Source organism: Tachysurus fulvidraco, chromosome 10 (genome assembly GCF_022655615.1).
Source record: "Tachysurus fulvidraco isolate hzauxx_2018 chromosome 10, HZAU_PFXX_2.0, whole genome shotgun sequence".
Taxonomy (NCBI): Eukaryota; Metazoa; Chordata; class Actinopteri; order Siluriformes; family Bagridae; genus Tachysurus; species Tachysurus fulvidraco.
The window spans coordinates 19,136,731-19,149,894 of record NC_062527.1 but is presented as its reverse complement, the minus strand read 5'-3'; the positions used below and the strand labels follow the sequence as shown (position 1 = coordinate 19,149,894).

Sequence of the window (13,164 nt, the reverse complement as noted above, 5' to 3'; positions counted from 1 at the left end):
TTTTTTGTTGTTGTTGTTTTTGTTTGTTTCTTTGTTTTTTTATAAATGCAAAAGATAAGGAAAGAAGTGCTAGTTGAAGTGTTTCCTGAATAAGTAGGTCTTCAACCGCCGCTTGAAAATAGCCAGTGACTCAGCTGTCCAGACCTCTAGGGGAAGTTCATTCCACCACCTTGGTGCCAGAACAGAGAAGAGTCTTGTAGTATACTTGCCTCTTACCCTGAGAGATGGTGGAACCAGTCGAGCAGTGCTGGTAGATCGGAGGGGTCCGGGGTGCAGTGCGAGGAATGATGAGGGCTTTGAGGTAAGAGGGAGCTGGTCCATTTTTGGCTTTGTAGGCCAACTGTAATTAACATTACAGTACCTCTGTAGGCCTCTCTGTGGCAGCAGCAGTTTCTTCATCCCTATATCCTGTGAAGATGAGCATTTCATAAAGTACACTTTATAACACTATTTGTAATAATGTATGGTGTATTGAGTAGGCTGCTTACAACTGCCTGGGGTTCTGTTGGGACAGGAGGCTCCAAGAGACAGATATTTCAATGCGAATCTCTTGAGGCCAAAAAAAAAAAAAACCCAAGCCAAAGTAATATAAATGGAAATATCACAAAAAGTCTATATAAAAAATAAGACATACTGTAGGTAGACCTCTTACATTTTATGAAGGCACTTAAATCTTCTGGAGTGACTGGCTCTGATGAAGTCCCTCCAGGAATTCCCTCAGCAATTGGCCTTCTAGCATTCAGGCTCAGGGCCATCTCATCTGCATTTGTCAGAGGTGGTGGTGCAGGTCCTCCCCGTTTTGCGAGCCTCTTTCTTCTTTCTGTTGGCTAAGTAGTCAAATGAGAATAAACATTTAGACCCATGTCAAAAATGCTGCTGTGCTGCTAGACACTGAATGCTATTTAGTTATTTAATATGTCAAATGTTTGTAAAGCCATGTACTTTACACCTATGATATACTCAAGGCTTCCCTGATTGAATTGTGTTTTACATTTCATTTTAAGCTGCTGTCACGTTCTTTTAATGCCTGCAGGATTGCACCTATACATGAAAATTAAATTAATAGGTTTAATAAAATACTGTTCTTCCAGTTTCACCTCTGATATTAACAGTTGGGAATTTACTCTGAAATAGTTCTTAATTACTAACTACAAATTACATCTTCAACAAGTCTAATTAGATTAATGTAATAATCTATTGGTCTACTTATTACTTTCTAAATCACAAATCAACCTCAACCACTTGAACTATATGGAGAGACAAGAAACGCCATTTCTAATGCTATCAAATAAACAATATACAATTGCATGAATTATCCTTGAAATGACCAAAGTGTGTAACTAGAAGGAGAAGGTTACATTAAAAATATACCTTTTAAAATTTGATGTTAAATGCACTATTATTTTATACAAAATTGCTTTATAGTCTTTAATTAAATTACAGTATTTAGATCACTTAGTAATTAATTACGACCAAACATTGTATAAAAGTAATTAAAATGTATACATATGCACGGAAAAAAAAACCCTGGAATTTAGGGAGTCCCCTTTGTAATGGTGATAAGTGTCTGCGATCTATTTCTAGATAATGACTTTTTTTAGTTGTGGTGCACGCCCTTAACTCAGAGTCAGTCAATTTAGAGTTCATAAAATGAACCCTTTTCAGCTGTTCTGTAACCGAAAAGTCAGAGTTTCTCATCTCAGGGTAAATCAACTCAGAGTTCAAGTTTATACTCAGAGTTGGTTGAACCTCCTTATTGAAACGGGCCCAGGTGTAAAAAGCTCCTAAGGCTATGTCAAGAGAATACTTTTGTTCTGGTGTAATGTTTAAGACAAATAAAGGTTTTCTGTTCAAAAATAATAAACTTCGGCTGTATAATATACACCAGTGCATGTGGGCATAAATTAAATAGAGGATAAAAAAATGCTTATGGATGGTAAGACCGTGTTCTGACACAAACAAACAAAAACAAAATAATACTGTCCCTGAAAATCTAGGAATAGATTTTTCTCTAACGGAATTCAAGAAAATTGTGCAGAAAAGATTTAGTGCAAAGTCACGCTTGTGTGTGCGCGTGCGCGGTAAGTACGCCTACGTTTCCGATGGGTGTATATGAGTTCCGTTGTATATGTTTGTGAAGGTTTTTTCTCTCCTGTTTTCCTGGTTTTCCTGGAAAGGTCCGTGGTGACGCATTCAGAGCGTATTATAAAGAGGCAGGAGATCCTCCGCCTTGACAACAGCTTTGGGGAGAGACACGCGCACACTGCACGCAACTATGGAAACCGTAGAGGTAAGTGACGTCTCTTCACGTAGCGTACGTAGCGCTCGTGCTTGTCTGTCTGCGTGCTCTGAGGCACGGCGCGAGCGCTTCTATTCTGTTTATTATTATTATTATTATTATTATTATTATTATTATTATTATTATTATTATTATTATTATTATTTTATTGATTTTCTGTGCTTTAAACTGTCAGAGAGAGAGAGAGAGAGAGAGAGAGAGAGAGAGAGAGAGAGAGAGAGAGAGAGAGAGAGAAAATCATGTGTCTCTATTCTCACCCAGTCTTTTTTGTGAGGCTGCATGAAGTTATAAGTGGTTCCTGTCTAAGCTGCCTGCAGTGCAGTTAAAATCACCTCCAATGATTTAAACTTTTTCTGCTTACATGAACCAATGGCAGTGCTTAAGATGTTTAAAAACAGCATCCTCTCTGTACTTTGAATAGAAGCGTACACACAGATAAAAACAGACACTTCATTTTCAAAACTTGCTATCACTTTTAAGTCTTCCTTTTACAACATATTCAACATCATAAGACTGCAGAATAAAATACTGTGAGAAGGACTGTGTTCCTTTCAGAGTCATAGGGGGAAGATATTGTGAGAGTGAATATTTTATTTGCAGAAAAGTTGATCACTGGGCAAAGGAATGCAGCAAAGTCTGTATTTCTGTCAGCAAAGGAAGATAAAGCTGCATAGCCTTGGCTGACAGAACGTTTGAGACAATGTCACAACAAAGATGTGCTGAAAGCAATGTCACATTTCTGTAGATGATCTCCATTTAAACACAATTCTTAAGGAACTCTGAGCAAACATGATGTGGATTTAATTAAGAATAGTGCACCTGTGCATGTAACATCAAATTTGATTATAGGCCTTGTATATAGTGGTATCCTTAATTTTGGTTTGCGTTTTATTTTAACAATGAAACAGATTGTGAATCTCCAACCATTTAATAAAGCTTGAAAATTGCAAATTGTAAAATAGCAGGTGAAATTCCTGAGACAGCTGATATCAGAACAAGGCAAAAGCATAGAAGAAAACAGAGTTGCAGATATACAAAACAATCCAAGCCTAAAACAAAGAAACCACTAATGTCTTTTTAGGCATGTGTTCCTATTGTAGGACCTTTATGCTTAATTATGCAATCCTCAAGGCTTGTGTGTTTCTGCAGATTATCCTCATAATGTTGGTGCTATACATCAGCACACTATCATTTGTTGACGCTCCAAATGAGACCACTGGAAAGACATTGTTGTGTAAGCGCTGCCTTCCAGAACACTGTCCACAGAAGCTCTGCAGATGGTGTGAGGGGTTAAATCAGGTCGACATACAGAGCTGCAGGAGTACCAGTAACGGCATGTGTGAGTGCAAAGAAGTCTCTTATTTCAACACCTCTGACAGCTACAGGCCACATACGGAGTGTCCAAGAGGATACAGGATCGAAGAAAAAGGTAATTCTGTTAAATTTTATTTGTATATTGTTTTCAACAATGGACATTGTCACAAAGCGGCTTTACAGAAATGTATAAATTCAGTCGCTTGTATTAATACGTCACTGCCTGTGTAGAAAGTTTCACAAAATAATTGTACATTTTCTAATACAAAGGACTGAACAAAACCAGTGACTCATAGAATCTTAACGCTTCACGTCACACACAGTTAATGAAGAATGATTGGCATGTTGTGTAGTTATTGTAGCACTAGTGTTTCTGCCTGTTTATGAGTTCTGCATGATTACTGAATTTTTTATCGGATCCGGATTACCGGATTTTTTGCCTAGGTGTTTAATACAATAAAACTTCTATAAACAAAAAAGAAGTAGACAGAGAGGGAAAATTGCCCTTTTTTTATTGAACAGGGACTTCAGACATGCTGTGTGACAAACTGTGTGAGCGTTGTCAAAAGGGACACTACGTAGAGGAACAACAAGGATGCCTGCTCTGCATTCAAAAAACAAAGTGCACATCAGACGAGAAGCTTCTGTTTTGTGGCAACTACTATTTGGATGATGTAAGTGTTGCCTGCAGCAGTATCACACATGATGGTAAGTTTTATTGAAAATGACTTGAGTTGGAGGAGCTTTCTTTAAACTTTCATTACAGCGTCATATTTCTGTTCTTGCTTTACAAATCAACAGCAAGTCATAATAATAGAAACAGTTTCACAGAAGCTTATTGACTTGGAAATAACACAGTAACCATTGGCAATGTTATTATGGCTAGTTAGAATTAGATTTTAATTAAACTCATTTAACACATCAGAATATCTCCTCTTTGGCCTTCCTCTTGAACTCTTACCTGGCAGCTCCATCTCCAACATCCTTCTACCAATATAACCATCTCCCTCCTCTGTAAATGTCCAAACCATCTCAATCTAGTCTCTCTGACCTTGTCCCCAAAACAGCCAACCTGTGCTGTGTCCCTGATGTGCTCGTTCCTAATCCTGTCCATCCTCGTCACTCCTAAAGAGAACCTCAACATCTTCATCTCTGCTACCTCCATCTCTGCCTTCCTCACTGCTACAGTCTGTAACACTTACAGCAGAGCTGCTCTCACTACTGTCTTCTACACCTTTCCTTTGATTCTCGCTGACAATCTTCTGTCACACAACATTTCTGACACTTTTCTCCACCCACTCGCATCTTTTCCACACTTCCCGTCACACCGGATGGTTGACCAAAATACTTTAAGGTTAACTCCTGCACCTTCTTGACCTCAACCCTCTGTAACCTCACTGTTCTACTTCCGTCCCTCTTGTTCATACACATGTACAGTATACTGTCTTACTATGACTGACTTTCATTCCTTTTTTTTCTAAAGCAGGCCTCTACCTTTCCAAGACTTGTAATCTGTACAAGTCCTTCTCACCTTCCCTCTCGTCTAACCTGGCATACAACTCATCGCGTGCTTTCTGTTTGGCCTTTGCCACGTCTCTCTTCACTCTGCATTGCGATTCCTTGTAATCTATCTGTGGTCTATTGTCTTTGGTCCTTTATACATCCCACTGCTTTTTGGCTAGCCTCTTCCTCTGATTACTGTCCTGTAGTTCCTTGTGTTATATGACATACTATATATAATATCTCTCTATTTAGAATGTATTTATCTGATAAATCATTCAGGTTTGAGAATTCAACAGCACTGAAGTATAACAAGTAATTCAAGCTCATGAACGTCTTTCTATTGCTGCCTGATTGGTTTTTTTTTTTTTGCTAGTTTCAAAATGTTATTTATTTTAACAAGCTCACAGGGACTGACTGATCTCTGTTTCTGTTATCAGCATGGGTTAAGTTCATCATCCAGCCCTTTAAAGAAACCTTCAAGAATCACAACACACAGGAGTTACAGCACTTCATTGGGAACTTAACAGGTTCAGTGGACGATTGTTCATCCAGTCAGGATTTATGTTTCCAGAAGCTGGAGCAGTGGTTTGACCTTCCAAGTTGATGCAGAAGTTCAATATAAAGAAACTGGCCACCAGAATCAAGCAGAGAATTAAGAGGATTCAATATACAGCACATCAGTGCAAAAATTAGTCACTGGCTATCTTCACTGACCTACTTCTTCCTGAAATACTTGAACACTTTCTTCCCTGTTTGTGTGTATTAAAAACAACAACTTTGAACAGTTTTTTTAAGGCTCATGGTATATTAAGTCTGTAGCCTAGTAAAACAGAGTTAATGTATTCAATGATAAAGACTTAAAAGCACTTTTGTACATCACTCAGGATAAGTCTGTTAAATGCTGTAAATGTAAATGATCCTTGTTTGTTTTGATGTCCTGTGCCTGTTTACCCTTTTTACCCTATTATTTTTTATGTATTTTTTTATTTTTATAATGTATTAATTATTAGTAATTAATTCTTTATTTTATTTGAAGTTATTATAACTTCTTATAACTTTTTTATTTCTTCTACTTGCATTAAAAAAAGAAGAAAAAAGCCCTGTGTTTGGTTGTGTTTATTTTTAAAACTCTTCTTGGATGTAATGAAAATTCGCTCAGCCCAAAACATTTTTTGCCCAGAAACATATTTCTACACTTTAACATGTGAAGAACTGTCACTAAAAACATCATGTGCTTCTGACATATTAGCAGAATACAGTCTCTTTAAGATCTGAGTAAAATAACTTTTTTGTCTCAAAGCAGCTTTAAAGTGTAGAAACAGAATAAACATTTAGTTTAAAATTAAGTTTCTATTCATCTCTAACGATTTCTCCTGGTGATGGTAGCAAGGTACAGCTCCCTGAGATGATATGAGGAAGGAACCTTTAGAGGAACCAGACTCAGAAAGGAACCCCATCATCATTTGGGTGACTGGACAGGAAATAATATAAATGTAAATAATGTCCAGTTTAAACAGATTGTAGTCAAGTGTGTGGGGGGGGGGACATTGGTAAGTAAATATAAAGGAACAGATACTCCAACAAAATATGGCAGTATATATAATAACTTCTAACATTTCAGTACAGGGTGTTAATTTCCTCTGAGCAGCACATTAACACTGAGGTTTGATACACTCTTACCAGCACCACACACACTCATCACAGAGTCACTGCTGAACACAGCTCACCTACTGTAAATAAAACCAGCTCAGGGATGATTCAATCATTTTAACACAGATGACATAACCCAAGTGTTGGTGAAGAGTCATGCAATTTTACTGAATATAGTTAAACACCACTGGATTAAAGTAACAAAAATATGTGACTAGTTCCTCAATTTACTGGAACATATTCTCTCAGGTTCAGTGATAGAAACAAATAAGTGGCTTAATGTCATCCGTAATTTCTTCACAACGTGCCGGAAAAACTCGTCCACATGATTTTCTTCAATGTAGCCATGATCTGCGCAATAAACCGCACATTTTATTATCGTTAGCTGACCCTGAGCATGATATGAGGCTTACCGACTGGATCGAACAAACCCCACACTTGCAGAAAAGCAGCAGAGCTGTCCATCATGCTGACAAATGGAGAGAAAGTGTAGAAGTGAGCTCCAACAGGTGACTGGATGTTCTTACAGGCTGCTTGGACCAAATGAGCAGGACCCTCAGTGGTGCCCTTTATCAGCGGCTCTCGGCCCACCTCCGCTCTCAGAGGGAGCGAGCGACTGTGCTTCAATTATCTCACCCACACATAATGAGGCTGATCCAAGACAACATGCAATCACTGGAAGCCAGATTACGGGCACATGGATATTACTGGGAAAAAGTTCAGGATGCCGAACGCAACGGAAGAGATGCAGCTGCAGAAAGAACCTGGGCCGAGTGGTATTACTAATATATTAATATTATAATAATAATATATTATAATATAGTATATTATAATATAGTATATTATAATATAGCTATAATATAATAATATAGCTTAATACTTAAGGGAGCAGGCTTGTGTGAGGGAATTGACCACATTAGGGTGAAAAAGTACGGGAAATGGTTCTGCCTATAAGGTGGTATTTATGGAGCATGGTGGCTTGGTGTTTAGCATGTTTGCACTGCACTTCCAGTGTTTGTGAGTTTGAGGCTTTGGGGATTCTCTAGTTTCCTCCCCCTGGTGATTGTGCCCTGTGATGGACTGGTACCCTGTCCTGGGTGTCCAGCTCCCCAAGATAGACTCCAGGCTCCCTGCAAAACTGTGTGGGATCAATGCTACAGAATTGATGCTATATAACAATATTAATATCTCTGATATATATCATATCACTTGCACAAAAGAACAGACTGGAATATTGTCAGGGAAAAAAGGTGTATATGTAAATCTGTTTTTTTAATTGATACAAATATACAAATGGCCATATTTATAGATAAACAGAATTAAAATAATGTCTAATAACAATATATCAATATATCAAAATATATATATATATATATATATATATATATATATATATATATATATATATATATATATATATTTATGTATTCCCTTTTTAAAGAACATGTATGTACGACGTATATATTCCATCACCACAGAGAATTAAAACAACATATATCATTATACAAGAGGAAATTAATGAAACATACAGTATTAATGAGTACAGAAGCTCTTGATTAAATGGAAATGTATATATCGTGTGGATTTGAGGGTAAAACATCCATTTAAGGCTAGTTTCGGTGCCTAGTCACGCTTGCATCGGTCAGTTTTAACTGTATGTCGTGTTGCACGTTGCTCTCTTAAAATTGTAGTAACACATAATACCACTTTAACCGTTCAACCAAAAAAAAGTTTTCTGTCTCTCAGGGTGAATTCTTTTGTATTTAAGGTGCATGTATTATGTTTCGGATTAGATTTAAACCTGTAATGCGCCAGATTTCACTAGGTTTGAGAATGGGTTAGACATTTACATTGAATTTTTTCCTGTTTTTCCCGCTTATTTATGAAACACCCCCCCCCCCCCCAAGTTCTTCCAAAATTGGTCTTGACAATTCACACCATGATCTACCAACACCATGCTTAACACAAGACAGCTTAACACACTGAGGAAAGTTTGCAATCTGCCCACTTCCACATACATGAGCTTACAGACTTCCTCCATTGGCTAGCGTTGCTGTCATTGACAGGGGAGAGAGATTATGTCTTTCCCTATGGTGAACAATTTTATAGACTTATCTGCACCTTTATACTTTTATTCCACTGTTTCTTTGATTCTTTAATTTGTGATATAAAATCTGGTGTATCATTGTATCATTAAATATCTACATACCAACATATCAGAAGATATAATCATACCGTATATAACATTTAGAAATCGCTGACATGTTATTTAAATTAGATGTGGTCTAATTTGAACGTCCACATGGCCGGCCATGTAACGAGCAGCAGGCTGTTGATGAAATGTATAAATGAAATGCAAATGTTACCGAATAAATCAACTTTTTCACAATGAACTATGTGAGGAAGACAAGAATAACAATAAAAAAAAAACAATATTAAAAGAAATTTAAAAAATACTATAAAATTGTCCGCTGCGATCACTCATGTGACAGTTATAAAAAACAGCTCTGATTGTTACGCACAAAGAGATTCATCTTCTGGGGAAAAGTTTGCACACTTACTTTTGTTTGGTATGGTGTACATGCTTTCCCTTTTAGTTTTGGTGTTTATTCTACAGTTATGTCCTGGTTGCTTTGGTGTTTATTCTACATGTTGCTTTTGGTTGGTATGGTGTACATGCTTTCCCTTTTAGTTTTGGTGTTTATTCTACAGTTAAGTCCTGGTTGCTTTGCTGTACGGTCTACACGATTGTCCTTTTTGTTTTGGCGTTTATTCTGTTCTGTCTGTTTTGATGTTTATTTTATATGTATCTTTTGGTTGGTTTGGTGTTTATTGTACAGTTATGTCCTGGTTGGTTTGTTATTCAGTGTTTATGTTTTGGTGTCCTGGCTGGTTTTGTGTTTTAGTTGTAAACTGTTGTAAACCTTTTTGGGTTTTTTGGTCTGGTAAAAGTATTAATTTTGCCCTCCTAGTTATGTTGGTGTTTGGTCTACACAGTTGTTCTCTTTGGTGTTAATGTTACATTCATTGCTTGTTTAGAATTCTTTCTTCTCCTGATTTTATGGTGTTTTTTTTTATACATTTCTCTACCAGCAATTATCATTGTATGGCATTTTCTAGACTGGCATTTTTTGTACATTGTACTATTTAACTGTGATCTTTCTGCAGCTATGCTTTTGAGAAACAGTTCCTTGTGTGCTTCTGCTTTTATTCCACATTTTCTTCTTCACTGGATGAGATTTCCTCTTGTGTTGAATCTGTGTGTTGAAGCTGTGTTTCAGTGCTGCTGGAATTCAAAGGTTCTGGAGAGGAAGTGGAGTCTGAAGAACTCAGAAGTTCAACTACAAACAGAACACAAAAAACCTCTGAATATATAGGATAGGGAAACAGAAATACTTATAAAACAATACAAATTCTCAAACCCCTGTTTAGGAAAGTAGTCCTTTTTGGTTTGGAGTTTATATCCTACTTTGCATGGTGTTTAATCTACATTGCCCTCTTAGGCCACGTTCACACTGCAAGTCTTAATGCTCAGTTCGGATATTTTGCTCAGATCTGATTTTTTTGTTGGGCTGTTCACATTACCTTTTAAAATGTGGCCTATATCAGATACCAGTGTGAACTGTTTACTGTTTCAAACTGACCCACATGCGCAAACGAACAATAACAATGACGTCACACGCAGCACACCGTTGCGCTAAAGTTGACGAGGTTATGATGGAAGTAAGCATTTTCGCTTTTCTTTCTAAATGTTTGTGTAATGGCAGCACAGAGACGCAGTGTTTTGAAAATTTTCGGATGTCGAGGGCAACTTTTCATAATTTGATCCATTTGTAGGCGTAGTCACGTTGGTCTACTTACTTGCCGGCGCATAATTGTGACAAATGTCAATGTTGATTGACGTAAAAGTTGCATCAAATCCGCCTTGGGTGTTCACACTGCGGCCACATTGGAAAAAATCAGATTTTGGTCTGATTCAGGACCACATATGGAAGTGGTCTGAATCTGATTTGAAAAAATCAGATCTGGGCCAGATTTGAGTGTTCACACTACTCCTGAAGAAGTCTGACCTGGTCACTTGACCCCAAAAAAATCAGATTTGGGACACTTTTACCTGCAGTGTGAACATGGCTTTAGTTGCTTCTGTTGTTCTGCACTCTACTTTTTTTTGTTTGGTATTTGGTATTGTTTGGTTTGGTATTTATTCCACTGTGTTCTAATCTTTGGCTTCGTATTTATTCCACTGTGTTCTAATCTTTGGCTTGGTATTTATTCCACTGTGTTCTAATCTTTGGCTTGGTATTTATTCCACTGTGTTCTAATCTTTGGTTTGTTGTTTGGTCTACACAATAAACACTGTTCTACTTTGTGATTATTTCACGCTTCCATCCTGGTTACTTCAATATTTACTAATGCTTCTCTTTGGTATGATGTTTGTCCTACACCGTTGTTGTCTATGGTTCTGTGTTTAATGGTGTTTATAAAGATAAAAATACTACAGTTCATAACTAACAGAATGAGACCATCGGAGAAATGCCTCAGGATAAAAAAGCTGAAAGGAATGTGAAACCTTGAGCAGGCAGAGACACGGTGCGCTGTCGATCGTCTTTCTTTTCAGCAGCACCCGTGGACCCGGCGGAGTGAAGCGAGGTGCGACCCTGTCCTGCCGCCTCAGTGTGTGATGTTTGTGTGTAGGATTCAGGCTCAAACACACTGCCCTCTACTGGCGGCTCCAGCACTAAGACACAGCAACAAAACTGTCAATGAGGTTTCTCATAAAATGTGCACATTCACACAAACTGATGATAAAAGCTAGAACAGGAACACAAGATTAAAGACTCCCTATTGGAGACAAGATGAGCAACATCTCAGTCACTTTTTGTTCATCTTGTCCTGTCATATTCAGTACTGAATGTCTTTGTTATGTCTCACTCCACAGTGGTGTTAATATGAAGCTCATATGAAAGTAGACACTCAAAACTTTAGAATTTTGTATTGTTTCCTCAGTATTTCTGGTTTTCCCTAGTCTAATAGGTGTAATACATCCAGAGAAAGGTTTTCACACAAATGTTTCTATCTTCAAAGTAAATGAGTGCTCTCAGATGCCCCGAGTGCTTGTTCATAAGCAACTAAAATTTTTAATCTTCAAATTCTGTGTAAGTTTATCCCAACCGAGGAAAAACAATCACCAAATAATCACCTATGTGTTTTATTCCTTAATTATTACTGTTGGCAGGTGAATGAAGAGTAATTTTTTTTCATTGAAAAATTACCTATAGGAGGTGAGTCAGGAGAAACAGATATATGTTCCTCTTTCTCCATTTTAAATGAATCCTCCTTCTGATGTTGAGTTGCTGCAGATTGTTGGGTGGAGAAGGAAGCATCGAAGTGACCTGAGACATCAGCTAAAAAGCCAGAAAGCAGAATAAATAATTATGGACTGAACTGATGTTATTATCTCAAAGATGCTTTTATCATTGGAGCTTCATCACTTCTTCATCAATTGTCTCTCCTCTCTATATCTACTACATCAAACACACAGCCACTTGCAGCACAAGGTGCTTTTTTTATTTTATTTGTATTTTTTTTTCAATATTTTATTTTATTGATATTATTTATTTCTTTTTTTTTTGCACAAATTTAAATATAGAAACTGAAGATGTTAGGACAAGAATAAAAATTATCCAGCAACCAATTTTTATGACCTGGATGACCTGGATATCGTGGATAACAATTTAGTTAGCAATGAATTGCTCAAGAACTTGCTCCAGTTAAGGTAAGAAATAAGGGAATATCTTTATCCTAATAACTTTAAAAACAAGTAATTGAACTTGAGGAGAAAACTTTGACTAATGACTAAAATGAGCTAGAAAACATTCAACCTTTCTATATTAGTGCTTTGAACTCACATGCAGATGTGCTGGAGCTGCTCAGGGGGCTATGAGGATGGTGCTCCTGGATCGACTGGAGCTCTGGGTGGCTGCTCATGGTGGATTTCGGGTTGCTGGATGGTGAAGTTTTGAGACCAGTGTGTACCACCGGAAGGGCTTGTTTGGCTGCAGGGGTGTGGGCAGAAGCAGGTGCAGTTGGTTTCAGGATATGGGTAGAAGGAGATTTGGACACAGCTTCTAGATGGTGCTCTTTCTGCACTGGTTTCTCTACTGCTGCACTGTCACCATCAGCTGGTGAAGAAAGGAATTGCATAAACATATCCATTCAGTTAGGGTTAGGGTTAGCAGAACATTTATTTATGCAGGACAAAACGTCACACAAACTCACTAACCATGGTTGGATTCGACTTTGTTTGCAGGTGAGGGTTCACTTGCCTGTGGAATAGATAAAAAGACAAAATAAATGTCAAAAAAATAAAATAAGCAATAATTCAAAACCCTTCAAAA

At 37.4% G+C, this 13,164-nt stretch overlaps 2 protein-coding genes and 1 long non-coding RNA gene across 7 annotated transcripts in view; 1 reads left to right on the top strand and 2 right to left on the bottom strand.

Annotated features, from left to right (window-relative positions):
• Positions 1-216: 216 nt before the first annotated feature.
• LOC113658026 lies at positions 217-2,224 on the bottom strand. Its single transcript, XR_003444304.2, has 4 exons — positions 2,096-2,224; positions 653-827; positions 489-549; positions 217-408 (listed from the first exon to the last, which is right to left on the bottom strand). It is a non-coding gene; the product is annotated as an uncharacterized LOC113658026 (long non-coding RNA).
• Positions 2,136-6,076, top strand: LOC113658021. 2 transcript variants are annotated; one of them, XM_027170191.2, is made up of 4 exons: positions 2,136-2,290; positions 3,449-3,728; positions 4,136-4,287; positions 5,554-6,076. In XM_027170191.2, exons 1-4 carry the CDS (start codon positions 2,276-2,278, stop codon positions 5,638-5,640), a joined length of 534 nt encoding a protein of 177 aa, XP_027025992.1. In that variant the 5' UTR covers positions 2,136-2,275; the 3' UTR covers positions 5,641-6,076. The 2 variants fall into 2 exon arrangements, with proteins under 2 accessions (XP_027025992.1, XP_027025991.1); XM_027170190.2 differs by having other exon boundaries at positions 2,138-2,290; positions 4,136-4,321.
• Positions 6,077-8,175: 2,099 nt separating this feature from the next.
• The window catches only part of LOC113658018 (F-actin-uncapping protein LRRC16A-like), a 37,909-nt gene continuing 32,920 nt past the window's right edge, over positions 8,176-13,164 (bottom strand). For all 4 annotated transcript variants that reach the window (XM_027170181.2, XM_027170182.2, XM_027170183.2 and 1 more), the window contains 5 exons: positions 13,050-13,092; positions 12,676-12,948; positions 12,040-12,171; positions 11,337-11,504; positions 8,176-10,107 (listed from right to left, as the gene is read on the bottom strand). In XM_027170181.2, the coding sequence (XP_027025982.2) occupies positions 9,974-10,107; positions 11,337-11,504; positions 12,040-12,171; positions 12,676-12,948; positions 13,050-13,092 (750 nt within the window). In that variant the 3' untranslated portion in view covers positions 8,176-9,973. The remainder of the gene's footprint in view (positions 10,108-11,336; positions 11,505-12,039; positions 12,172-12,675; positions 12,949-13,049; positions 13,093-13,164) is intronic.